The 26,257-nt window shown below is 46.0% G+C and overlaps 2 protein-coding genes and 2 long non-coding RNA genes across 8 annotated transcripts in view; 2 read left to right on the top strand and 2 right to left on the bottom strand.

The window, feature by feature from the left end:
• LOC114202948 (uncharacterized) overlaps nucleotides 1–26,257 on the bottom strand; it is a 38,134-nt gene that overhangs the window by 7,788 nt on the left and 4,089 nt on the right. The gene's annotated exons all lie outside the window — the stretch shown is intronic.
• Nucleotides 122–10,533, top strand: GIMAP2 (GTPase, IMAP family member 2). Of its 5 annotated transcripts, none has more exons than XM_028096336.2 (4): nucleotides 122–226; nucleotides 6,776–6,936; nucleotides 8,278–8,313; nucleotides 9,178–10,533. In XM_028096336.2, exons 2-4 carry the CDS (start codon nucleotides 6,900–6,902, stop codon nucleotides 10,242–10,244), a joined length of 1,140 nt encoding a protein of 379 aa, XP_027952137.1. In that variant the 5' UTR covers nucleotides 122–226; nucleotides 6,776–6,899; the 3' UTR covers nucleotides 10,245–10,533. The 5 variants fall into 5 exon arrangements, with proteins under 5 accessions (XP_027952137.1, XP_087874528.1, XP_027952139.1 ...); XM_088018402.1 differs by lacking the exon at nucleotides 122–226 and adding an exon at nucleotides 2,914–3,016; XM_028096338.2 differs by lacking the exons at nucleotides 122–226; nucleotides 6,776–6,936 and adding an exon at nucleotides 6,572–6,740.
• Nucleotides 3,167–6,721, bottom strand: LOC148162571 (uncharacterized). Its single transcript, XR_015766731.1, has 2 exons — nucleotides 6,524–6,721; nucleotides 3,167–3,730 (listed from the first exon to the last, which is right to left on the bottom strand). It is a non-coding gene; the product is annotated as an uncharacterized LOC148162571 (long non-coding RNA).
• On the top strand, nucleotides 19,027–24,502 carry LOC114204262 (GTPase IMAP family member 1-like). Its single transcript, XM_028097401.2, has 3 exons — nucleotides 19,027–20,152; nucleotides 21,016–21,062; nucleotides 22,073–24,502. The coding sequence occupies exons 1-3, from the start codon at nucleotides 20,082–20,084 to the stop codon at nucleotides 22,939–22,941; spliced, it is 987 nt and encodes a 328-aa protein (XP_027953202.2). The 5' UTR covers nucleotides 19,027–20,081; the 3' UTR covers nucleotides 22,942–24,502.

Raw genomic sequence — 26,257 nt, 5'->3', positions numbered from 1 at the left:
CAAATTCCTGTCATCGTGTGAAAATGTCTCATGGCCAGTGAGTCACGCTTAGAGGAAAAGGGGACCCTGCAACCACCTCCCACCACCCTGCCGAATGTTCGGCCTGCACCCTGAAACTTCCTCTGTCTCTTGGGGAGGAAATCATTGCTTAGTCTCCAGATTAAATGAACTTCTGAAGCAAATTCCCCCATAAAGGTGCTCAACTCAGAAAGGATAAAACCTAAAGGTAGAGGTTGGGAATGGGCAGGGGGGCTGTATGTGTGTGTGTGTGTGGGGGGGAGGGTTGTATTTTGGTTGTGGCAGTATCTGAGAAGCAGCTTGGGCAGAGTCTAGAGTGGCCTTTCCAGAGGAGCCTGTGCTTCTGTCTGCTCTTTGTGAGCATCAGGACCCGTCAGTTCTGGAATCTGTTCAGGACTGCAAGCCAGGATTGAGGGGAACAGTGTTCTAGCAGGGTGGGATAGCTCAGAGTCCCTGGTATAGGCGTCCCCTGGTACTGGGACTTAGTGGGACCAACACTGCCAAAGGGGCACTGTGCAAGAAAGAGAGAAATGCAGTGAGGTGGGACAGAGAGGCACAGACAAGAGTGGAGGATGCAGGATTTGGGGACTAAGAGAGAGGAGAGAAGGGACAGAAAAGGGGGAGTTTATGTAGATAGCAGGAAATTCCCTCTTGTCCTGGTTTCACTTCTTTCATTTAATCTGCGTGTACAAAGTCAAGATTACGCAATTCAGATGTAGTCTGTTGCTCAAGAAACCATCATCGCTGTAGACCCTATCACCGTCGGTCAATGACCACAGATCACTGGAGGATGTGTTTTGGCCACACGTGGTTGCTGATGAACTCTGGGCAACTAAAAATATTGGTGGGGGTGGGGGTGGTGTTTGGGGGCAAGGAGGGAGAGGGCAAGTTAGAAACAGACCAAAGAGATCAATGTCTACCATTTCAGTGGATAACAGTCAGCCTGGGGATCTGGTCACAAGTTAGACCTGCAGAGCTCATCTCTTCTAAGATGCTGCCCTTCTGAGGGCTCTGGGCCACAGACTACACCAAACGCACCTTCTGGCTGCTATCTGAGCATTTCAATCTTCAGCTCTGCTTGAATGGCTTTGACCTCCTCAATCTCTTCCCTGTGTGTTGTTTTGTTTACCTCCCCACTATCCCGGGGAAAATCTTTCCTCCTTGGAGAGGAACGATAGCTCTAGGGTGGTGGGCTGCCGGCAGGTGTTTGGACAGAGGAGTTTCAGTCACTTGTCATCACACCAGATGAGATGGGTCTCTGCTCCCTCGGAGGACAGAGCTTGCCTCAGGAGCACCTTTGCGCTTGTGGTTTTCATCCACTAAACCACAAAGTCATTTTTCAGTCTTGGCTAAAACACCCAGAAAGCAGGTTCTTTTCAAGATACAGTTGAACGCAGCAAGAACAAGAAGTAAACACGAAAAGCTTTTATACAGAAATGTTGGTGAGGAAATGAAGGCAGGCAGGGTCCGGAGCACAGGGGAAGGTGTCAGGAGATAGATGGGGGCCAAGACTCAGAGTGCTCACCTCCGAGGTCACGGCCAGGGCTCCTCTCCAGCTAGCTTTCACCGCACCTGTTCTGTGTCTGGGCCCTAAGGCGGGGGGAGGGATAGGGAGGCAGAGGAAGTGAAGCAGGACTCCAGTAAGGTTACCCAAATGCAGATCACGTCAAGCACAATGAGGGACAGGGCTTTCGAATCCATTCTTCGCACAGCCCACCGTACATCTGACTGTGGCATGACCCCAAGGCAATCCTGCAGCGATTTTCCACTTTTCGTAAGGGAACATTCGGGATCCAAACTCGATGACAAGTCCCCATACGAATGGTCTACCTCCAAACTCCCGCCTCACTTCCCCACAATCAGACTTCCTGCCTCTGGGTTCTAGACATCCTGGCTTCCTTGGAATAGCCAAGAGAGCTCCATGCTTTGACTTGCCTCAAAATACACTGTGTCTTTTTCCTTCAATCCCTCCAGCTTCTACTCAGTCTTCGACTTCAGCTCACACGATGTTACTTCTAAGAAGTTTTTCCCGATTACCTCTCTCCCATCAGGGTAGCTTATCACCCAGTGCACCCTACATTCTCCTTAAGAACACTCACCACGCTGAAGTTTCTGTTCAGCGTCAGGCTTGCCTAAGAAAGGATGTCGTGATGGGGGAAGGGTGGTGATGGTAAAAATCTTGTTTTCTTAAAAGATAGAACCAGAATTCCTCTGGAGCGGAAGAATCTGTTCAGAGAAACAACATGGCTATTACGTTTGGAAGGAAGAGGGGAGCCTGAAACCTGATACAGCTGGAACCTGGGCAATGGGGCAATCAGAGAGAGAGGAGCTACTCTCTTCTAGAGATGGATAAGATCACGATGAAGCAATGCAAAATTCTAATGTAGCCATTAACAAATCCAGCAACACCTTAACTGCTAGGCAAAGAAGGATCAATATCAGGAAATACTTCTGTATAACTTGATGAATTATAAAGCTATGAGGCCACATAATCTGATAATCCCTTTAGCTATTGAAAGGTAAGTTGTTAAAATTCAGCATCTCATAACCGGTTATGTTTTTAACATAGTAGAATTTTCCATCTGAACCTCGAAGCATCTTGCTCAATGAGAATCACTGAAGTATTGCCACAAAAGTTAGGAACAGCATAAGGACGCCTCCTGTCACTGTGATCATTTGACATTCTTCTAGATACTAGCCATGATAAAAGTGAACCAGATTGGAAGTTGAAAAGAAAAAAGCCAAGAAGAAGAGGAAAAACGATCATCTGGGACCCCAGAAAGAACTTTAACAAACCAATATCAAAATGATTAGCATGGGCAACAAATAGATAAGACGGATGTCAATGAAGAAAAAGACGGTTCCTATACATATGAAAAATAGTCACCCACGCTCATGTGGAGTAATGCATGAAAATCACTAAGATACAGTTTTTCAGTGATCAGATTGGCAGATGAAATCATGAGGAAGGATATGCGGAAACGAATACAATGTTGGTGTAAGTAATTTGATTAACATTTTACTGTGGGCAACCCAGTAGTATCTATCAAAATTACAAATACGTGTACCAATAGTCTAGCAATGCTACTTCCAGGAATCTATTCAGGTGACCCAACTTTCTCTTGCTGTGCAACAAACCACTCCACACTCAGTGGCATAAAACAATTTTATGACGTTCATGATGTCATGTGCTAGGAATTCAGGCAGAGAAGGAGGGTATGACTTGTTTCTCCTACATGGCAGGCCGGGGCTTTAGTTGCGGTGGCTGAAATGGCTGCAGGTAGCTGGGACACCGCTAGATGAGAGCCACATGGCTGTGGCTTCCTGGTGGTCAACTGTGTTCCTAGGTTCTTCTCCACGTTGCGCCTGCTGGGGCTGGAACATCCAAGATGGCTTCTCCACTCCTTCACCAGGGGGACAGCGCTCTTCTCCTGGTTGTTTGGATTACTAGTTCCTCACAGTGAAGTCAAGGCAGGAATTTAAAGGGAGTATTGGTCAGCTTTAAGCCCTGGGAGAGCAGGGAGTTTGAAGGGCAGCCACAGTGGCCGTTCAGAGGGGTTGAGCTGGTGTGGGGGTGAACTGGTGAAGGAGGGAGTGGAAGGACCCGTGCCTGAGGCTTGTCCATGTCCCATTCCCCAAGGAACGGGGAACTGTCTTCACATCATGGGACTTGATGCTCCCAAAGGGGATGATGGTGATCCATCCTCTGAGACTATAAACAAAGCAGTGGAATAAAATTCAAAAGGGACGTCTCTGCGCTCCCTCACTTGGCAGGATATAGCTGTCGGTGATGTGACACTGCTGCTAAGTGTATCGTTTAGTGGAATGCTTCTGTTGATGTCTTTTGTGGGGAGCTATTCTTAGAAAATGTACTGTAAACCCTAAGGAGCGATTGTGGAAGCAGCTGAAAAGTCAGCAGCGTTCCTGTTCTCGGGCTATTGATCGCAATGGCCCCGTAGAGCAGGATCCCGTGATCCCCAGGGGCAGGGCATAGGTTAGGAGCTGTGAAAGAATGTGACCCTCAGTCCCCCTTCCTGCACCTGGGGATTGCTAGCCCAAACGTCCCCCTCCTCCCTTATCCCATGACTGCCTCCATGTGGGTGGGCGCCTAGGGGAGGATGCAAGCCTGCCTTAGGGCTTCGAGGGAGTTGCCATCCCTTTGTACTCCTTTCCCATGCCTCTGTCCTTGCTTGTCTGATAAAAAAATAAAATAAAAGCTATGTGCAGAATTTAGCTGCCGCTGCTCTCCCTTGCAAAGGCAGCCCTACACGGCCGCTCAGATGGGTGTCTGAGAACACTATTTCGGTGCGTGACGACACTCTTGTGGGACTTAAAATGTATTTAAGACTTTTTAATTTAAAAGTTTAGTTATTATTCGTTATGATTATACTGTGAGATTGGCCCTTTTTTACAACTATGGGTGTCAATTTTAACCAATTCCTTGGTGGCAGATCCTATGCTTTGTTAAGCTAACAGTTCTCCACACTTTTCAATGGACAAGTCACTAAATCTAACCTCTTTCAAAAGACCCGATTTGGTATTTTGTTTGTTTATCAAAGTTTGTCCGTTGTGTTGCGTCTCTGCTTTGTTTTGGTTTGCACATAGCTCTTCCATGAAACGTTGGAAGTCAGCAACAAACCTCAGGTGTGGATTGTTCTACACACTACCCCAGCCTTTGCTAGTTCACGTCAAACACTCTCAGCGCACTTCTTTATATGTGTGGTGAGGATGCTTCAGATCGGCCGTCTCAACAACTCTCAAGTGTACAATCCAGAATTATACCTATAGGTGCCATGCTGTGGGTTAGATCCCCAGAACTTAGTCATCTTATAATTGAAGGCTTTTACCTTTTGGCCAGCAACTCCCCATCTCCCCAAATCCCTAGCCCCTGGTAATCACCATTATAACTCCCTGTTTCTATGAGTTCCATTTCTTATTAGGTTCCGCATATAAGTGAGATTATACGGTATTTGTCTTTCGCTGTCCGATTTTTTTTAACTTAGCATAATGACCTAAGGTTTATCCATGTTGTTGCAAACGGCAGGATTTCCTTCTTTCCCGTGTCTGAACAATATTCCATTGTGTACACCTATCACATCTTCTTTATCCATTCATCCACTGACAAACAGACATTGTTTCCATAACTTGGCTATTGTGAATAATGCTGCAGTGAACACGGGAGTGCAGGTATCTCCTCAAGATCCTGATTTTGTCTCCTTTGGCTATATACCCAGGAGAGGGATTGCTGGATCGTATGGTAGTTCTATTTGTAATTTTTGAAGGAATCTCCATCTGTCTTCCATAATGGCTGCACCAGTTGCATTCCCACTAGCACTGTACAAGGGTTTCCCTTTTCTCCACATCCTCCCCAACACTTGTTATTGCTTGTCTTTTTGGTCATAGTCATTCTGACAGGTGTGAGAAAACTCACTGTAGTTTTGATTTGCATTTCCCTGATACTTAGTGATGCTGAGCACTTTTTCATGCGCCTGTTGGCTATTTGTATGTCTTCTTTGGAAAAAACATCTCTTCAGGTCCTTTGCCCATTTTTAAATTGGGCTCTTTGACATGATACTTACATTCGCCCGTGGCTTTCTTTTATTAAGCCCAAGATATTTTTTGTATTCAGAAAATCAATGTCTTAAGATTTTATTATTTAAACAATTTTATATGGAGGTGATTTACTGAATTTTATCTATGAATTAGAAAAGTGTTGGGCTTTGGATTTGATGTAGGTTGCATTGTATTTGTTTTACATATACAACAACAGGAAATAGGTCCCTGTTAGCGCTTTGCCACAGACTGTTGTATTTTTAGGAAAAGATTACTGATACGAAGCAGGAGCTGCTCATATAGTCTTGCTCTTTAAGGGCACTTAAGGAACTGCCAGTGAAGGAGCTGGAAGAATACAGAACAAACTGATAATAGTTTGTCACAAGGTAGTGATGTTCACCCAAGTCCCATGGCTCCCCTGCATTTCCCAGCCTCCCTTAGAGTGAGCTCAGAGCCGTGGATTATTCCTCATCAGTGGGTTGGGAGAGAAAGCCACACGTGGTCACTAGGAATCTGGGATGAAGGCAACGTAAACTCCATATTCTCTCTCCCGCCCCCCCCCCCCCGTCCCCCGTTCTGCTGACCTTCACATAAATAAGGAGAAAGAGCACTTGAACGATTTCGACTTTAACTCTTTGGGTTGTTCTTCCGGAAAGTGGACACTCCCGATTATTACTGTAGACACTACTAGATCATTGCTCCCTAGAGGTGTTTTCCCCGAACTGACAGAGCTGGATAGGAAAGAAAAGCAGGGGGACCGTGGGAGCCATCGGGAGTTATTTCAAAATCCTTTCAAGGTTAATGACTGTTAACTCCCAGTCTGACTCAAGAAACGGGCTTCTCACAGGTTCCCCTTTCTACATACCTTTTCCTTCTGCACAGCGCCCCACTAGAGGTGCCCCCCCCACCTCCCAGACCCACACACTTGCCCCCCACCCCCAATGGTACTTGCCTTTAGAACAGTCACTGCCACCAGTGAGAATGAGGCTTAACTCCTGGGCGGGCTTTGCATTTGGGCAAACTTGTGACCCGGAGGACACAGCCCGGGCAGGAAGAGACCAAACCTACCAGCTACCCTGACGTGCCTGCCTTTCTCCCCTGTCCAGCTGAAATCATTCCAACACTGCTTTTTCACTACAGGCAAGAAAACGTGGTCCACACGATAGCAAGTAACTATTGATTCAATTTTCCCATTTTAACACAGGCATAAGGAGGGGCTCTTTGCAGCAGGGAAGCTCTGCGGACATTAAGGAGAGGAAGACGACAGGCTGGGCTTTTGTTTTATTTTCTCTTTCTCTTTGAGCTGAGCTGGCAAGTCTCAGGTTTGAATGGGAGTCATCTGGGTTTCTTTGGACAGTAAATCAGGTAAGCCCACATTCATGAAAAGTTCCACAGTGTTGATTTCTAATTAGCAGGTTATGCTTGGGGGAAAAAATATCTTTTGTAGAACAAATTTTCCCTGTTTTAAGGGAAGCGATTTAGACTGGCTGCCTTTGGCTGAAGTACAGCCAGTTTACAAGACTGTAAACTTTGTAGACTTTCGTTTATACGTTACTGGCAAACAGCTTCCTTACCATGAAGCCAATAAAGAGTGCTAACTGGGAAGAATGTGGGCATTCACATGTGTTCGTGAGTCTTCTGTGCCTTGTCGCTTTGGTGTACGCTGCCAGACTTAAGCAAGAGAGAAAAACCATCTGATGAAAATGAACTGATGTTTCTCACTGCACAGGGAAAGGGAATGGGTCCCAAGTTTTCTTCAAGTTGGCTGTTGAGGATCGAGGAAAACTCAAGTAATTGATGGATTGAATGAAATGTATTTCAGGCTTCAAGGATAGTGTACTTAATTCACTGAGTCTCTCACAAGAATTTCAAACGAAGGGCGAGGTTTGGAGAGAGGGCAGAGGACGGGAGAGGAGGGAGCAAGGTGGGGAAAGCAGGAGAGAAGGAAAGAGAAGACTGAGCCTCGCATCAGGGCAGGCCAACAAGAAGGAAGGCGAGAGAAGGAATGGGTGAGGCCAAGGAGAGCAAGAGTGAGGCTGAGGGGCCATGGGAGGAAGGAGGAAGGACACAGAGAAGAGGTGGGCATGGAGACCAGAAACAGCAGGGGCGTACAAAGGAAACCTACTTCTCCACTCACTGACTCACCACCGGGTGACTCTGGGCAAATGACTATGTCTCTGTAAGACAGGATAATTCTCTCCCCCATCAGCTATGTGTAAGCAAACGAGGCATGGGTGTGACAGTGCTGTAGGAATACAAGGGTCTTTCCTGATTCAGAACTAAAAAAATTATCTATATATGTGGTATCTAAAATATATCTAGGGCGCCTGGGTGGCTCAGTCGGTTAAGCGCCTGCCTTCGGCTCAGGTCATGGTCCTGGAGTCCCGGGCTCGAGTCCCGCATCGGGCTCCCCGCTCAGCGGGGAGTCTGCTTCTCCCTCCAACCCTCCCCCCCTCATGTGCGCTCTCTCCATCTCTCATTCTCGCTCTCTCAAATAAATAAATAAAAATCTTTAAAAAAATAAAATAAAACATATCTCTATTCCCTGAAATTGCAGAGCTGGATAGGAAAGAAAAGGAGGGGGCCACGGAAGCCAGGAGAGAGTTATTTCAAAATCCCTTAAGGGTTAATGACTGTTAACTCCAGTCTGGCTCAGGAATATATATATTATATATATAATTGGTCTCTGGTCTCTCTGTGCCTCAGGAACGACAATGGACCAACACGAATGCGGTCACCCTGGTAAGTGACTTCTTCTGTGTGTGATTGTTTTACCAATTTCTGTGTCAATTTTACATAAAAATCATGCAACCTTCTCTAAGCAAAGTATAAGCTATCAGATATTTCTTCAGAGAGAATAATTTTACTTTGCTTATTCCAGTATTTCCCCAGTCCAGGCTTTACACTGGTGGTCCAGACCACAGCCCAGCCCAGCGAGGTCAGAAGAGCCATCTCTGGCCTTAGAATAGAGTCAAGTTACCTAAGCCATGTGGAGATCGAACCCACAGTCGTGGCTACACATCTCTGATCTTCAGAAAATTTATCTTTTACACAGCCAGACCTGGCTGAGTCAAGCAAGCCTAGCATGACTAGATATGTTTCTAAATCCATATCGTCCCCCAAGTAGGTTTTTCTACAATCCAACATGGCAGCATCCTGTAGTCCTAGAGAAACTGAGTTTGTTTTTTTTAATAAACATTTATTTATTGATTTCAGAGAGAGAGAGAGAGAGAGAGAGAGAATGAGCATGGGAAAGTGAGCAGGGTGAGGGGCAGAGGGAGAGGGAGAGACAGAATCCTTGAGCAGACTCCCCACTGAGCACAGAACCCTACACGGGGCTCATTTTAAGGACCCTGAGATCATGACATGAGCCAAAACCAAGAGCCGGCCTCTCAAACAACTGAACCACCCAGGTGCCCTGAGAAACAGAGATGTTTTAAAAATCACTGTTGGTTTGATTTGATTTGATAATGGAGTTAGCCTCTATTTTATAAATCCAATGTATTGGGAGACTATCTTTGCTCATAGTGTGGGAATATCTCTTATTGTTAAAAGTATTCCATTGGTATAACCAGTGGTCATAACGTAGCAAACTCGCTCTTACAGGAGCATATATGAAGAACCAACGTGCCAGAGGATCAGAGCTGAGAATCATTCTGGTGGGCAAAACAGGAACGGGCAAAAGTGCCACCGGGAACAGCATCCTTGGGAAGCAAGCATTTGGGTCCCAGCTGACTGCCCAGCCTTTCACTAAGACTTGCAGTGAGAGTCAGGGAAGCTGGGGAAAGAGAGAGATGGTCATTATCGACACACCGGATATGTTTTCTGGGGAGGACCACTCCGATGCCCTGTGCAAAGAGGTGCAGAGGTGCTACTTACTCTCTGCCCCAGGACCCCATGTGCTGCTCCTGGTGACCCAGCTGGGCCGATTCACCGCCCAGGACCAGCAGGCTGTGCAGAGGATGAAGGAGATCTTTGGAGAAGATGCCATGAGTCACACAATTGTCCTCTTCACCCACAAAGAAGACCTCGAGCGAGAATCCTTGACGGATTACCTCCAGGACACAGATAACAAAGCCCTACGCAAGCTGGTGGCAGCATGTGGGGGGCGAGTGTGTGCCTTTAACAACTGTGCTACAGGGAGGGATCGGGATGGCCAAGCGAAGGAGCTCATGGACTTGATGGAAGGCCTGGTGTTGGAGAAAAGGGGTGACCACTACACCAATGGGCTCTACAGCCTTGTAACAGCGTCAGCATGTGGACCTGTGTGCGAAGAGGAAGGGTTAAAGGATTTTAAAAGAGATCTTAGGAAGTACATGGAAAATCAGAGACGATACTCCACCATGGCCAAAGCAAATGACCTGAAACAAGCCCTAATCAAGACACCAGTCTTTATTTTTTCAGTTTTTATTCATTTCTTTCTCAAATTGCCTGTTCTGTTATTTTGTGTATTGTATAGAATGTGCGTCTCGTTTTGCTGCTTTCTTTTCAGTGTATGCTGTTTGTTCTGTAGCTTACTGTTAATGATAGCCAAAATATTGATGATAAGTTTGAGAAAGATCACTGGGCTGGAAGGCAAGACTCCTAGATTATCGTTACAGGTCAGAGATTATTCATTCACGACCAGATACCGGGTGAGTCCAAGTGCCTCCCCTGGAAAACGCAGTGCCTGACATCAGTAAATGTTTGTGGTTCTGTGAAGTGTTTAAATCTTAACATCACTCTCTTAATGACCCAAGTTATTTTAACAGTTACCGTCTGCCTTGAAATTTAATACGAAAAGCGTTTGAAAGCTGTAAACATAAAATTCCTCTCATTTGCAAACCTCTAAAGCCAGTTTTAGGTTCCTGGAAACCCCTTTTCTTCTTTATGATACCACTATTTCTACTGAATATAATAAAAACAACAATAAAGCTTCTACTCGGTAGAAGAACATAGCAATAATAAATAAGATGTAAAGTTCCTGAGATTCCATGTCTTTCATTCTGTTCTGTAGTTTTATCCTCAGAAATTGATAAGTGAACACAGGGCTTATTTACTCTAGAATGGAAGGAATCCATGTGCAGCAACCACACACAGACACACTCACACATCAGTCGTCTGTTTTATGTGTGTCAAATTTGCTTAATATTGAAATGGGCTGAGCCAGATTTTATCTTTGGTCCCAGTCCTGTTTAGTATTAAAACACACATAGAGGCTTACACTTCAGACAAGGTGGTCTGCTGGGTATTCAGCAGCACTGTCCTGTTCGATGCAAATAGAAGCAGAATGTATTAAAATAACAGAATCTTTGTGTTTGATGAGCTCACTAGAAAATCAGGAAAACTCCAAGGGTGAAGCAAACAATACACATAAAAAGAATGTGGGGCTAAAACGAGTTGAGAGTCATTAGGAAGATGCACACATAGAAGGCAGGGTTGACCAACAGACAAATGCCACTATCAATCTGGAGATCAAAAAAACCAGCCTTGGGTGGTCGGGTAGTGGAAGAACTGACTCTGAGGCTTCGCTGTTACGTCAGGACCTCCTCGGGGAACTAATATTACAAATTCATTTTTTAACTGACTACTTAAGGCCTAGTAGTCTTTTCACATTTCCACCATATTTTACATTTCTGGAAAACTTTGCCTTTTCTTGTGGATCCAAGTTTTGGGTTTTGTTTTGTTTTTTTTACCTAACATCATTGTGCATTTCCATTATACAAGCCCTAGTGGGACAAATTCTCTCTGGTTTTGCACTGTCTTCAAATGTATTTTTTTAAATCTTCATTCTTGAGGGATACTTTTACTGAGTAATGAATTCTAGGCTGTTCTTTTATTTTTCTTCAGCACTTTAAACATATTCCAGTGTTTCCTGGCTTACATTGTTTCTCATAAGAAAGCAGCTGTCATTCTTATATTCTTATATATATATAAGAATATATATATATAGTGGTCTTTGCTCCTCCTATGATTGATTTGAAATTTTTCATTTTCTTTGGTTTTCAATCGTTTGTTTCTCTTTGTATTTTCTACTTAAGGTTGATTAAGATTTTTGGATTTAAGAGTTAAAGTTTTTCTTCAAATTTTTAAAATTGTGGTCATTATCATCTCAATTTGTTTTTATGCTACCTAGTTCAGTCTTATCTTCTCCTTCTTGGATTCTAATTGCTTTAGACTTCTTGATACTATTCCACTGATCATTAGTGCCATATTCATTTCTTTTTTCAATATTTTCTTTCCTTTTTGTGCTTCAGTCTCAATAATTTCTCTTAACCTGTCTTCAAGTTTATAGATCCCTTCTTCAATGTCCCATTATGCTTGTAGGTCCATCCACTTAAGTTGTTCTTTTTTAAAATTCAGAGATTTTATTTTCTAGTTCTTTTTAGAGTTTATATTTCTCTCCTGAAATTCTTAAGTCATTATATTTCTTTTTCTATAAGTCTTCAGCACATTTATAATTGTTATTTCAAAGCCTTAACTAAGGGGCCCCTGGGTAGCTCAGTCAGTTAAGCATCTGCCTTCCGATCAGGTCATGATCCCGGGGTCCTGGGATCGAGCCCCACATTGGGTTCCTTGCTTAGCAGGGAGCCTCTTTTCCCTCTGCCCCTTTCCCCCCACTCCTGCTCTGTCCTTCTCTCAAATAAATAAATAAATAAAATCTTTAAAAAATCCTTACCATAATTCCAATGAATGAGTCATCTGTGGTTCTGTTTCTACTAGCTGTTTAATCTTCTTATTATGAGTCGTATTTTCCTGATTCTTCATGTGTCATGTAAATTTGTATTCTATTCCGGACAAGTATGTTTACCCTGGTTTTGTTTATTTCCTGAAGAGTACAAGTTCACTGGTCTGTCTGTTGGTTAGAATGATCATATCATTGGCTCCTAAATTTGAGTTGAACTGAGAATGAGCTGCCACTTTAAATAGATTGAGTTTGGGATGCCTGGGTGGCTCAGTTGGTTAAGCATCTGCCTTTGACTCAGGTCATGATCACAGGGTCCTGGGATGGAGTCCCACATCAGGCTCCTTGCTCAGCAGGGAGCCTCCTTCTCCCTCTGCCTACCAGTCCCCTGCATGTGCTCTCTCTCTCTATGACAAATAAAGAAATAAATAAAATCTTCAAAAAAAAAAAAACAGATTGAGTTTACCTCTGGTTCATGCAACCCACAATCATCTCCTATACAACCACTACCAGCTTTTTTATCTAGTCAGCATTGGAAATGGGATAGTGTCAGCCTCTAACTGAAAATGGTTTTATTTCACTAATAGGGCCTAATGATATTGAATCACTTCTATCTGTTTTCTTGGCCCTTCTACACTGCTGCTTTCTTGGGAAAAATGTGTGATGGGAAGGACAGGAGCTATCAAGTTAAGCAATTTCGTTTCCCCCCCAGGATCATATAGATTCCAATATATTTTAATAGCCCACATTGTCAAATGATCATCTAATTTCTCCTCCACTCTGCAAAGTCTACTTTCTCTGGCAAGCCAATAACTTCATTTGTTTCTATCCAAACCAAGTCCCTACTCCAGGTATAGAGGGCCCCCCGTCTCTCTGCTCACCTATGAAGAGCTTTTTTTCTACAAAGAATTCAATTCCTCAGTTCTGCTTGGCATCCACATCCTTCACTAGACACAGAGAAGTATGTTTTTACTCCATATAATTCCTTTTGTCAATATGGAGACTAAAGACTTTTGCATCTCTCTCTGATCTAACCAGAAGAAAAAAAATCCTTCATTTCACTGACTTTTTTCTCTTTTAAACTTCTTTCAACTTGTCTTTAATAACAACATAATTTTCAGCTATCACCCCAATTCTCAAATATTTGCACTGCTTTCCCCTTGATGGTTCCAGAATTATAAGGGTCTTTGGAGTTCTGTACTCAGTCCTTTTTTCTTCATACCCAACACATTTTCTCTGAGTGATTTCCCCCCCATCCATTTGTGTCTTATGGCATGCTGATACTTCTTCAAATATACTTCCACCTAAGTCCTTCCTCCTGGTCCTTTACTAACTGAAACTTATCCTGGGTTCTTACACAAGTCTCAGTTTATTATAATATTTGTGTTCCTCCCAGAACCTTTATTTTTTACCTTTGACGTCAGTGACCCATCGTACATAATATTTGGAGGTGAAATACATGACATTTTAGCTTCTGATTTGGCTTACAAACTTCTACCCCCTTTTATGTTATGCTGTCAAACTAAGAAGCATGACCTGGTTCTTGTCCTGTGAAACTGAATCCTAGATACTACCACCTCCTTGGCTATTAGAACTGCCTTGGTTGGTACTTCTAACAATTAAACCTTGATTACCACAACTTCCCTCTCCCCACAAGAAAGGAAAGTAGTATCTACATGATGCTGAAAGAGTGCTTCTAAATGCTGGGGCACAGTGGGCCAATGTCTTTCACATAGTCAGTATTTTATTGAAGGAGTTATTTCCTTATAACCTCCTCTGCTGAGATGATATTTGGATTACTTTATTCTTTTGTAACCCCAGGGATGCTGATAATTGAGCTCTGGGCACACCAAAAAAAGACAGGGCAACATCAGGGCTGAAGAATGATCCCAGAACATTTGAACTTCTCATTGGAGATCTGTTCAGGAAGGATGTTTGCCTTAAAACTCATGAATTCAATGCTTTCCATGTCATCTTTCCTGACTTCATAAGGACAGAGAAGTAAACAGTGAACATGCAGATATTGAAAAAGGAGAGAAGAACTGGAGGAGGACAGGGGAGGAAGCAGAGGTCCTGGATAGTCTCATGGCCATAGACCTCAGATGGGTTCCACAATTGATGGCAAGTCAGTGAATAATAGGAGACCAAGACACAGTGAGAAATAATCAAAAGCTAACAGGAATGTAAAGGAAAATGGAGACAGAGATAATTGCTTTTGTAGAAGAAGGTAATCCCAGAAAGCACTAGTAGGGAGGTGGGAATATGAGACAGGGAAGGGGAAAAGAACCAATTTGGGTTGCACCAATGAGCATGTTCCCACGTAGAAAACTGGGTCTTGGTCCTGCTGGGGAACTCAGCAATTTGTGTGAAATACACCTCAGAGTTACCTTACTTGGTGAGGAGTAAACAATTTAATAAGCAAGGACACTGAGATATCTAATCACTCACTTCTGACTGCCATTGATAAGCTCTGCTTTGGGAAACACCAGCTCTCTGACAATTTCAGCTTGTTCCATGCACTAGCTAAGCAGTTCTTGCAGCCAGATAAACCCTCAAACAGAGAGTTATAAGTGACTGAAGTAAGACATCCTATGCATTCATGGAAATGATAAGGAGTGAATGGTAAGGAGTTATCACAGAAGCACTGAAGTACCTTCAGGAAAGGAACATGTCAAACTTCAAAGATTTAGTGAAGGCTGATCTGCATGGTTTGGAGTAAGATGAGGCTGGTGAGGAGCCAATGGCACCTTTTTTCTTTTCTTTCTTTCTTTTTTTTTTTAATTTAAATTCAGTTAGCCAACATATCATACATCATTAGTTTCTGATGTAGTGTTCAATGATTCATCAGTTGCGTATAACACGCAGTGCTCATCACATCATGTGCCCTCCTTAATGCCCCTCATCCAGTCACCCTATTCCCCCACCCACCTCCCCTTCTGCAACCCTGTGTGTTTCCCAGAGTCAGGCGTCTCTCATGGTTGGTCTCCCTCTCTGATTTCTTCCCATTCAATTTTCCTTCCCTTCCCATATGATCCTGTGTGCTATTTCTTATATTCCACATATGAATGAAACCATATAATTGTCTTTCTCTGATGGACTTATTTCACTAGCATAATACCCTCCAGTTCCCTCCACATCGATGTAAATGGTAGGTATTCATCCTTTCTGTTGGCTGAGTAACATTCCATCGTATATATGAACCACATCTTCTTTATCCATTCATCTGTTGAAGGACATCTTGGCTCCCTCTACAAGCTTGGATGCCGTGGACTTTGCTGCTATGAACATTGGGGTGCAGGTGCCCCTTAGTTTCATTCCATTTGTATCTTTGGGGTAAATACCCAGTAGTGCAATTGCTGCGTCATAGGGTAGCTCTATTTTTAACTTCTTGAGAAACCTCCATAAAGTTTTCCAGAGTGCCTGTACCAGCCTGCATTCCCACCAACAGTGTAAGAGGGTCCTCCTTCCTCTGCATCCCCACCAACATCTATTGTTTCCTGTCTTGTTAATCTTAGCCATTCTGACTGGTGTGAGGTGGTTTCTCATTCTGGTGTTGATCTGTATTTCCCCGATGCCGAGTGATGTTGATCATTTTTTCATGTGTCTCTTGGCCATTTGTATGTCTTCCTTGGAGAAATACCTGTTCATGTCTTCTGCCCATTTCTTAACTGGATCATTTGTTCTTTGGGTGTTGAGTTTGATAGGTCTTTATAGATTTTGGATACCAGCCCTTTTATCTAGTATGTCATTTGCAAATATCTTCTCCCATTCCATAGGTGCCTTTTAGTTTTGTTGACTATTTCCTTTCCTGTGCAGAAGTGTTTTATCATCATTAAGTCCCAATAGTTCATGTTTGCTTTTGTTTCCCTTGCCTTTAGAGACGTGTCTAGCGAGAAGTTGCTGGGGCTGAGGTCAAGGAGATTACTGCCTGTGTTCTCCTCTAGGATTTTGATGGATTCCTGTCTCACATTAGGTCTTTCATCCATTTTGAGGTTATCTTTGTGTATGGTGTAAGAAAATGGCCCAGGTTCATTCTTCTGCATGTGGCTGTCCAATTTTCCAGCACCATTTGTTGAAGCGACTCTCTTTTTTTCCACTGGATATTCTTTCCTGCTTTGTGGAGGATTATTTTTTCTTTTTCAAGTAGTTATTTAAATTCCAGTTAACTAACATACAGTGTAGTATTAGTTTCAGGTGTAGAAGTTAGTGATTCATCACTTACATACAACACCCAGCACTCATCACAAGTGCCCTCCTTAATCCCCATCACGCATTTAACCCATCCTCCACCCACCTCCCCCTAGCAACCCTCACTTTGTTCTCTATAGTTAGGAGATTGTTTTATGGTTTGCCTCTCTCTCTTTTCCCCCCTTATTTTCATCTGTTTTGTTTCTTAAATTCCACATACGACTGAAATCATATGGTATTTGTCTTTCTCTGTCTTATTTTACTTAGCCTAATACTCTCTAGTTCCATCCACACCATTGCAAATGGTAAGATTTCATTCTTTTTATGGCTGAGTAATATTCCATTGTATATATACACCACTTCTTCTTTATTCATTCATCAGTTGATAGAGATTTGGGGAGGAACAGGCACCTTACTCTTAAGGAAGCACTCACTTTCAGGGTCGGCACTTGAGTGACTGTAGGAGTGGGTGCCTCCTTAAATTTTGTGCCCTGGACACCACAGTTGCACTAGTCCTGGTCCCGCTGATCTAGTGGGAGAACTGCTTCAGCAATGCTGAATAGAAACAGTAAGGGTGTCTATCATCCAAGAAACTCTGTCTCCCAAAAAGGATAGAAAATACTGGAAGTTGAGTCTCTTCCCTACCTGAAAAAAATGGGCCGGCAAGAAAGAGATAAAAAGCAGCTCCCAGTCAATAGACTGGTGCTCAGGTTAGCCTCCCCATCAGGACAGTCAACTTCAGAATTTTATGGGAGTTAGGTCAGATCACACAACTGGTTAGTGACCTTACTGGGTCTATACCCAGTCTTTTGTAGCCTGTTCACCATGTAATGATTGGCTCTTTTGCTCATCTTACTCTCACGGCCCTCTTGAGAAAAGAGAGAAGGACTAGACTTGGTGATATCAACACGGATAACTAGAACAAGCCTTGTAATAAGGCTAATTTAAGAACTGTGTAAACGTCTACATACTCAATGTACCCTTGGGCTTTCAATAGCTGGGAAGCCTTCATTCCTTAGAGGATGATGAGATTCTGTTTCCAGACTCTTCTGACAGACTGGACCCCAGAGTAGCTCTGGCCACATGAATGTCCAATCAATAGACAGTTGTTGAGAACAACTATCACATTCTCTGTTCTGGGGCAGAAGACTCTCTGGGCATATTTACACATATATATATATATATATTTGTATAAAATATATTTAAATATATTTAAAATATATTTGTTTATTTTTAAAAGATTTTTTATTTTTTTTTATTTGACAGAGAGAGAGCACAATCAGGGGGAGTGGCAGGCAGAGGCAGAAGCAGGGGGGGAAGCAGGCTCCCCGCTCAGCAGGGAGCCCGATGGCGGGGCTTGATCCCAGGATCCCGGGATCACTACCCTAGCTGAAGGCAGATGCTCAACCATCTGAGCCACCCAGGCGCCCTAAAATATATTTAAACGAAAGAAAGAAAGAAAGAAAGAAAGAAAGAAAGAAAGAAAGAAAGAAAGAAAGAAAGAAAGAAAGAAAGGAAGAAAGGAAGAAAGGAAGAAAGGAAGAAAGGAAGAAAGGAAGAAAGGAAGAAAGGAAGAAAGGAAGAAAAAGGAAGAAAGGAAGAAAGGAAGAAAGGAAGAAAGGAAGAAAGGAAGAAAGGAAGAAAGGAAGAAAGGAAGAAAGGAAGAAAGGAAGAAAGAAAGAAAGAAAGAAAGAAAGAAAGAAAGAAAGAAAGAAAGAAAGAGAAAGAAAGAAAGAAAGAAAGAAAGAAAGAAAGAAAGAAAGAAAGAAAGATCCCTAGAGAGTGAAAAGTAATTAAAGATTAGATCAGTAACCAATTCTAGAAGTAGATTCAGACCTGGGCACCTGGGTGGCTCAGTTGGTTAAGCGTCTGACACTGGAGCTTGGCTCAGGTCTCAAGCTCATGGTTGTGAGTTCAAGCCCCACGCTGCGCTCAGTGAGAGCGTGGAGCCTACTTAAAAAAAAAAAAAAGAAGAAGAAGTAGAGTCAAACCATGGAGGTTTATAACACCCTCCCTTCTTCGGCTACAGTAAAATATTTGGTATTGGGGGCCCTGCTGGATTCACATACCATCTTAGTCACAGCATGGAGCAGGTTTTGTAGGAGAAACACTGCAAACCCATAACTCAAGAGAAACATTTCTGTCCCTTTAAATTGTCACCATCTCTCCCTGGGCTCTGTGCTCTGAGAGGTTCGGAGACTTCCTCCCTGCACTGGGAGGAACAGCCTTCTGCACGCTTAACTGAAGGGAAAATACGAGGGCAGGGGCTTCTAGAATCACCTCTGCTGGGGGAAAGGTGAGCCCACGGGGAAAGGGGCTGCCCCTCCACAGAAGGGAGCTGTGATCCACCAGCAGGAACATGGTTCTGCCTGAACACCTACATTCCACCCAACACCATGAGGGTGAACAAGAGGCAGAGCAGTCAAGATCTCACCTCCAGGCGTTTAAAGATGTTCTGAGTTTCAAATTGAGTAAGCTCAGAGGAAGTTTTGCAAGCATGGTCTCCTGCTAGGAAGACACACACACCTGCTTAGTGGCAAAACCTGTTCCTTCCACATTCTCTTAATACAATAAGAGCAGTGGGTGCTAGAAGCCCTTCCAGGAAAAGAATACAGTTTAAAAGGCATTGAAGATTGTCCAAATGATATACTCAGCAAAAGAAAAAGATATTTCTGTGGACCGTAAATAATCTAACCTCAGAGCTGGTTACAATGTGGCAAATCTAGATACATATGAATTTACTCCCACCCCCATACTCTTTCTCCTCACTGCCCACAGTAGGGGGCCCTCGGGAGACATCTGAGCTTAGGAACTTGGTCTCCAGCCCCTTAAAAGAGGTCTTCTGCTCCCCAAGTCAAGCTTCCCCTCCGAGCTGCAAGGAAACCTTAATTTCCTCGTCTGTGCAATGCAAGAGTTTGACTAAATAACTGGTTTCCACACTCTGGTTGGTGGAGTGATTACATCAGCAAGATCAGATCAAGAATCAGAATCTCTGAAGATGGTACCCCAAAATGTGTACTTTTAAAAACACTCAAGTAATTGTGAAAAGCAGCAAGTTTGGAAGACACTCAACTAGATGAACTTTGAGGACTCAGAGTGTTACGAATATGGGATTCTGTATGTATTATACACCGCAACAGTTGATGATATTTATTAACCTATATGTCAGCTGGGGCTTAATTCCCACTTAAAAACTAGGAAAAATCATATCAACACCCTTTTCAAACTATATGGAAAATTCTAATGACCTACTCAGCAGTTCCGTGAATATTCTATACCACAATCTCTCATTTCCAGCATGGACAAGGGCTTCTGGCTTTAGCTAAATGCTTATTCTTTGCACTGAATCTTCTGGCTGTTTCTTCACTTCTGCTCTGGGGTCAGTTATGGGAGTTCGCTGATTTGTATGCACAAGACCACTCCTCACCTAAGGCGTGTGGGGTGACCTTTACTGAGGGCTTTGGGGGGGTGGCAGGGTGTTGCTGCAGAAACACAAAACACTTTGGACTGAGTACCAGGCAAACCTGTCACCTGAGTCCTCTGGCCAGAGACAAGTTATCCAGCAGCCCCTGCCTCTGCTTTTCCTCATGTGGTGCCCACGGGACAGAACACGGTCACCCACAGTAAGCAGGTGTCGCCATGAAGAGGTAGACGTGAAATGGATGGTGAGGCACAGACAGGACTCAGACACGTGGGAGAGAATCAGTGGTCAGAGGAGCAAGCACACAGGTGGGAAAGGAAAGGTGCCGAATCCCGCTCTCTGCGGAGCAGCCCACCGAGTAGGGGGCGAGCGGGACAGGGGGCCGGGGAGGCGGACGGAGGACGGGCTGCGCGCCTGTGTCCAGGCTCTCCTGTGCTCAGACAAACGTCATCGCGAAGTGTTTCACTGTATTAAACCACGTGGGAATTGGGTATAATCACTTAGTCGGAGAGGCCTCAGATTTGGGGCAAGACCATCAGGAGCTGGAGGGCAGTGGCCCGTCTCCCCAGGTGCACAGATCAAATTTGGACAAATGACACAAGCCCAGTTACTCGGTTTGCTGAGAGCAGACCACGGGCTCTTCAGATCAGCTTGGGAGGGATGTTTTCTTTCCAATTTCCAAAAACAAAATGCAAATTCTCTTCTTGTTTTTGCCCCAGGCCGACTGCCCTAAGGTGGTTCCTAAGTCGCTGAGCAAACTTTCCGATGCTCAGGGTTTTCCAAAGTCTCCCCTGGCTGTGGAATCTCCTGTGAAAACTCAGAACCTACAGCTTATGTCACTGACACAGAATCACCTGGGAAAACATTAGCATCTAAAGCTCACTCTCTGATACAGAGGAGCTGCTATCATCTGCCCTCTGCTTTTTCCATTCGAGGTCCCTGAAAAGTCACCAAATGCTCTCCCGGTACCGGGCCAACGCCAGCCAGGTCCTCCCAGGGTGGTTCTTCCCCATATGCTGATGTCAGGGGAAGGCAGGAGCCTTGACCTTTTCACTGGGGTACCACCAGCGTTTTGGACCTTGCCTGACCCACGTAGGTAGTTATACCTATTTGATGGATGGATGAATGAATGAATGAATGAATGAACAAATTGTCTTCGGGGCTCTTTCAGGCAAATGGGAGGACGGAAGATGGCAAGAGATGAAGAAAATGCCTATGGTAAGAATTGCCTCGCGGTGTATACTGGCCTCGGGGGTCAGCTCTGGGGAACAAGGGGACGTGCCAACTCAAGACTGAACAGACACAAGTCCCAGAGGTGTCTCCATGCTAGGCTCAAACAGCAAGAGCCCAGATTTGCCTTTGTGCTGCATCTCCGCCCCGCCCTACTGTGAGATATTAAGTGCTTTGACTAGTCTGTGCCTCCCAACCCAGAGGGTAAACCGAGGATGAGAAATCTACTCTGACCCCCACACAAGAGGAGGTGGAGGGAATGAGACCATGGACTAGAGGGAACACGATTTACCAGGTAGAATGTGCTAGAGAACAAGGATGGGGGCTTAACAGGTATCTTCCTGGCAGCAGGTGTGAGAGCTGGGGAGGAGGAGGGCAATTGGGAAGGAGGGAAGAAGGAAAGAGACCAGCCCCCTAATCCTCTGAGCAACCCCGGGAGAAACAACTCTCTGTCACCACTCCCATCTGTGCGGAAGACGTTTAACACTCAGATGGAGCAACTTCCCCACGGTTACACGGCGGGCACACGCTGCGGCTGTGATTCCAACGCGCGGTGGCCGGGACTGCACACAGCCCCTCACTCCCAGGCCTCCGTGCCCTCCCGCCTCTCCTGGCTGGGACGCGGGGACGGCGCCCGGGAGAAGCATCCCAGAGGCCAGGGCAGGTGTCAAGCGGCAACAGGTCTGCACCGCGTGCGGGCCCAGACAGCACGTCCGCGGAGTCAGGGCCTGCCATCACGGAGCGGTGCCCTCCAGAGAGATGCGCACCAGCTGCTGGAGCGGGGCCAGGGGCCTGTGCTGAGGCCAAAGACGCAAGAGACATGGGGACAGACGCCCCGGGGCGGAACAAGCTCTGACCAGAACCCCTAGGAAAGGCTCGGTCGGAGAAGCAGAAGCCCAAGGCCTGGTGCTCTGCCGTGTTCCACAGGCGCCCCCGGGGCCCCGGGGAGCGGGAGGCGGGTCCGAGGCGGGCAGCCCACGCCTGCTGTGTCCTCACAGGTTCCGAGGACCCGGACGACGCGCCGCCCGCGCACGAGCCCCGGCTCAGGCTCATCCTGGCCGGCAAGACCGGCGCGGGCAAGAGCGCCACGGGCAACAGCATCCTGGGCCACGGGCGCTTCCCGTCCAGGCTCGCGTCCACCCCGGTGACCAGGACCTGCGCCCTGGGGAGCCGCCGCTGGGCCCGCTGGCGCGTCGAGGTCACCGACACCCCGGACCTCTTCAGCGCCGACGGCCGCCGCGCCGACCCGGACTGCGCCGAGTGGGGCCGCTGCTACCTGCTGTCGGCGCCCGGGCCGCACGCGCTGCTGCTGGTCACCCAGCTGGGCCGCTTCACCGCCCAGGACGAGCAGGCCGTGCGCGGCGTCCGCGAGCTCTTCGGGGCCGGCGTCCTGGCGCGGGCCGTGCTCGTCCTCACCCGCCGGGAGAACCTGGAGGGGGCCTCGCTGCACGACTACGTGCGCGACACCGACAACCGCGCGCTGCGGGCCCTGGTGGCCGAGTGCGGCGGCCGCGTGTGCGCCCTGAGCAACCGGGCCGCGGGCGCGGCGCGCGAGGCGCAGGTGGAGGAGCTGCTGGCGCTGGTGGAGCGGCTGGCGCGGCAGCACGCGGGCGCGCCCTTCACCAACGCCGTGTACGGCCTGGCGGAGGCCCTGCGCCACGCGCCCCCCGACCTCAGGCTCCGGCGGGTGGCCCAGCTGCTGGCGGCCGGCGGCTCGGCGCGGGCGCGGGGGCGGGGGCGGCGCTGGCTGGAGGTGGCGCCGCGCGGGTGGCGGCGGGCGCTCGTGCTGCTCGGGGGCGCGCTGCTCCTCGGCCTGCTGCTCTGGCGCCTGAGACCAAAGGCCTTGCAGGAGGTCAGTCCCGACTGACAGTCCAAGGACGACTTCGGCCCGTCGACTGATGATCACTTCGCCGCTCGTGCGGTGTGCCTTCGGGGCCCACAGGCTCTTCTTTCCTCCTTCCCTGGCGGGGATTACCTAGGCAGCGTCCCGCCGGGGCCCGGCTCCCGCAAAACCTTCCGCTGGGACGTGGCCCTCCCAGGGGCCGCCCTTCCAAGGAGTGGGAGCCTGGCCGGTAAGGCACGAAGTACTTGGCGCTGAGGAGGAGTAAAATCTCTTTCCCACCTACTCAGCTCCCAAACACCACACCTCCTACAACCATCCCCTTGGGCACTGAGGTTTCAGCATATGAAACATACTGGGGGCACACCAACAGACCAAAGCAGACACGACCCTCCCTACTGCCTATCTAGCTCTTACATACAGCTGCACGTCCGCCTTTGGAATCCTTCTGGGTTTTATTATTCCCTGTGAAAGAGATGTCAGGTTCATGCATGTTAATGTTTCCTTCTGATTAATCAGTCTATTTACTTTACAGTAATGTACTGCCAAAAAGACAAATGTAACTATACTGAAAATAATGTTTTCCAATTTTCTAGTACTGATTATGGTTCCTGTCTTACCAAAGTGAAGTAGAAGTTTGGGTAATGTCTTCAACGTGGTTATTGATCTGGACTTTTATGCAAAACAAACAAACAAACAAACAAAACAGGCTCCTCTCAGACAATGCAGAGGAGAGGGAGCCACAGGCCCACCCACACAAGCCTCAGAGCAGCTGAAATTAGGAGGGTATGCTGGTCCTGTAGAGTTTTGTCCGGGTGGGCCAGCCCAGGAAAGTGCTTGAACGCCACATCATTAGAAAATCAGACGCCATCCTTGGGTTGTGTCACCAACTGATAGGATTTCCTTATTTCTATTTCAGAATGTGACAAAACACTTTAAAGGAAGTCCTTCTCTTTAAATCAGCCAAGCTCTAGTCAAGATTGGACGCCAGAGGAGGCACCTCCTCACCTGGCCCAGGGTTCAGGGGTGGGGAGAGAAGGTGGTTGTGAAAGGGGCCCTAGAGCCATCCCAGCTCCACCTGGAGAACGAGGGGCTTACACACCTGTGCTCAGATGCCCCCGTTTAATGGGGTAGCAGGATAGACATCGGGGTGAGCGGCGGTCATGAGGCCTCAGGCCCCTGTGGCAGTGAGCTGGGCTCTATGATGCGTGGCTGGGCAAAATTCTATTAGTGATCCCCCTCTTTGGCATCCTCAGCAGCCCTGCCAGGTTCACACAGGGGCTCTGAGCTAGGGATTCGAACAGCTCTAACAAGTTGAAGGAGCAACTTGGCAACCCAAGAGGCAGCAGAGAAGGGGCTGGGGTTGAGGGGATGGCCGGCATCCCCAGCTTGGCCTTCCGGGGCCACGTGTGCATGAGCTCCCACTATTGGCCAAGGCTGCTTACCAGTGGGGCTGATTTTTAACCTGTTTCTCTTTCATGTTTCTACTCTCTTACATACATGTGTCCACATGTCGTTACCTACTGTCTGTCTTGTTTGCAGATGGAAATGTGATTTTAAAATAAATAGAAGTATTATGACTTTTAAATTCTCATATACAAATATACGCTTGAATCAAAGGAAGGCTTCGACATCTATGGGTAAAATGCCACTTGGGGCATCGTAAGGATGTGGCATGTGCCTGGGGGCTTGTGTTTCAGAGCCGTCCCCTATTTACCTGCTCCATGACCTTATGCCCAAGGGCATTCAGTTTTTTCTTGAGATGTTGATATTAATATTAATCTTTATAGTTTTCATGTAGGATGAAACAATATGGTGAGCACTTCATAGGTTAAATTCTATAAGACTGGGGTACAGAATCAAAAATTCCAAGAGGAATCTTTTCATAACAATACATACTTACAAATAAATAAATTTCATAGAAAGATCCATTTCACACCCATAAGTACATTTCTTATTCATGATAATAAACACTGCACATTATGTGTGTGTAGAGCTGGGAGCTGGCGGTAATATAAAGTAGGGTAGGATGAGTTGCCAGAGACTTACAAGGTGCAAAAGTGAAAAGATATATATCCAATAGGTTCCGTTTCTCTAGAGAACCTAATACAGGCAGACCTACTGAGAAAGTCCCAGTCCCCAGGTTCAGGTGCACAAGCCACGCCTAGGCCCGAAGCCGGACCAGGACAAGAGATGCCACCGCCCAGCCACCACCACGCCCATGCCAGCACCTGCCACGTGAGCACTGAGTAATAAGCACTAGCCGTCCACGACGGGCCTGGAGGAACACTGGGAGGCACAGTTGTGTAGATGTGACTAGAAGCTGAAGGTGGACAGGATGAGAACACTCAGTAAAACCATGTGGCATTTGAGTGCCCACCCTAAGCTCAAGGCAACTCCAGAGAAACACAGGGCCTAAGCTGCTCCCACGGTAATTACAGCAACATCCCAACCCAGTCCAACTCCTGGGCGGCTGACTCAAACCCCACACTAACAGCCTGGCAGAAGAAAAAGGGGGTCAGTATCCAGGCATAAGTACTATTGATTTCATTTCCTACTTTCCTTCTACGTATGATGTCCACAATGTAATAAAATTATGAAACTTTTTTTCATAAAGCAGGCAAAAATAATGAAAAAGAATCAACAGAACAGATGCAGAAATAGTCCTGAAGCTGGACAGGGATTTTAAAATAACGAGGATTGAACAAAAACTGGACAACATGAACTAAAAGATGGGGAAATTTCAACAGACAGGGGAAAACCACAGGAATCAAATATAAGTGGTAGAAATAAAAAGCACTAAGACAGATGAAGTGGTCCTTCGAAGGCACAGCAACACAGTTTCTTCAACACAGCTGATGAAGGAGTCAGTGAATTTGAAGATAAGAGAATAGAAATTCTCCAAACGAAAACAACAGTTAAAAACGAGTGAGAAGAAGAAAAACAGAACAGGGTCCCAGAGCTGTGAAAAATTCAAACAGGTAACAGGTGTATCCAAAGTACCAGAAGAAGAAAAAGAGAGAGAACGAGCAGAAGAAATAGTGAAGAGATAATGGTTGAGACTGTTCTAAAAACAATGAAAGACACCAAGACTCAGATTCAAGAATCCCAGGGAAGTTCAGGCAGGATAAATACAGAAACAAACAAATAAAAATCTAGGCACTTCACATTCAAACTGTTAAAACCCAAAGATAAAGAGAGAAACTTAAAAATAACTCGGGGGCGGGGGGGAAGACAGATTATATTAGAGGAATAAAGAGTGTAAGAACAGATGATTTCTTGTCAGACCCTGCAGTCCAGAACACCACTGAGTGATATTGGTATATCACCGAAAGAACAAAAG

Source organism: Eumetopias jubatus, unplaced genomic scaffold, assembly GCF_037043125.1.
Source record: "Eumetopias jubatus isolate StellerSeaLion01/CBP00866 unplaced genomic scaffold, mEumJub1_p1.0 scaffold_14, whole genome shotgun sequence".
NCBI classification, from domain to species: domain Eukaryota; kingdom Metazoa; phylum Chordata; class Mammalia; order Carnivora; family Otariidae; genus Eumetopias; species Eumetopias jubatus.
Note: the sequence above shows the minus strand (reverse complement) of the source record. Positions and strands in the feature narration are given on the sequence as shown.

What these genes read in the sequence shown, in the direction of transcription:
- LOC114204262 (XM_028097401.2), top strand. Translation starts at nt 20,082, where the DNA reads ATGGATGGTGAGGCACAGACAGGACTCAGACACGTGGGAGAGAATCAG. An exon ending in TCAGAGGAGCAAGCACACAG is followed by an intron (nt 20,153 to 21,015) that starts GTGGGAAAGGAA and finishes GGGCTCTTTCAG; the next exon opens with GCAAATGGGAGGACGGAAGA. An exon ending in AGATGAAGAAAATGCCTATG is followed by an intron (nt 21,063 to 22,072) that starts GTAAGAATTGCC and finishes GTGTCCTCACAG; the next exon opens with GTTCCGAGGACCCGGACGAC.
- GIMAP2 (XM_028096336.2), top strand. Translation starts at nt 6,900, where the DNA reads ATGGGAGTCATCTGGGTTTCTTTGGACAGTAAATCAG. An exon ending in TTCTTTGGACAGTAAATCAG is followed by an intron (nt 6,937 to 8,277) that starts GTAAGCCCACAT and finishes TCTGTGCCTCAG; the next exon opens with GAACGACAATGGACCAACAC. An exon ending in ACACGAATGCGGTCACCCTG is followed by an intron (nt 8,314 to 9,177) that starts GTAAGTGACTTC and finishes TCGCTCTTACAG; the next exon opens with GAGCATATATGAAGAACCAA.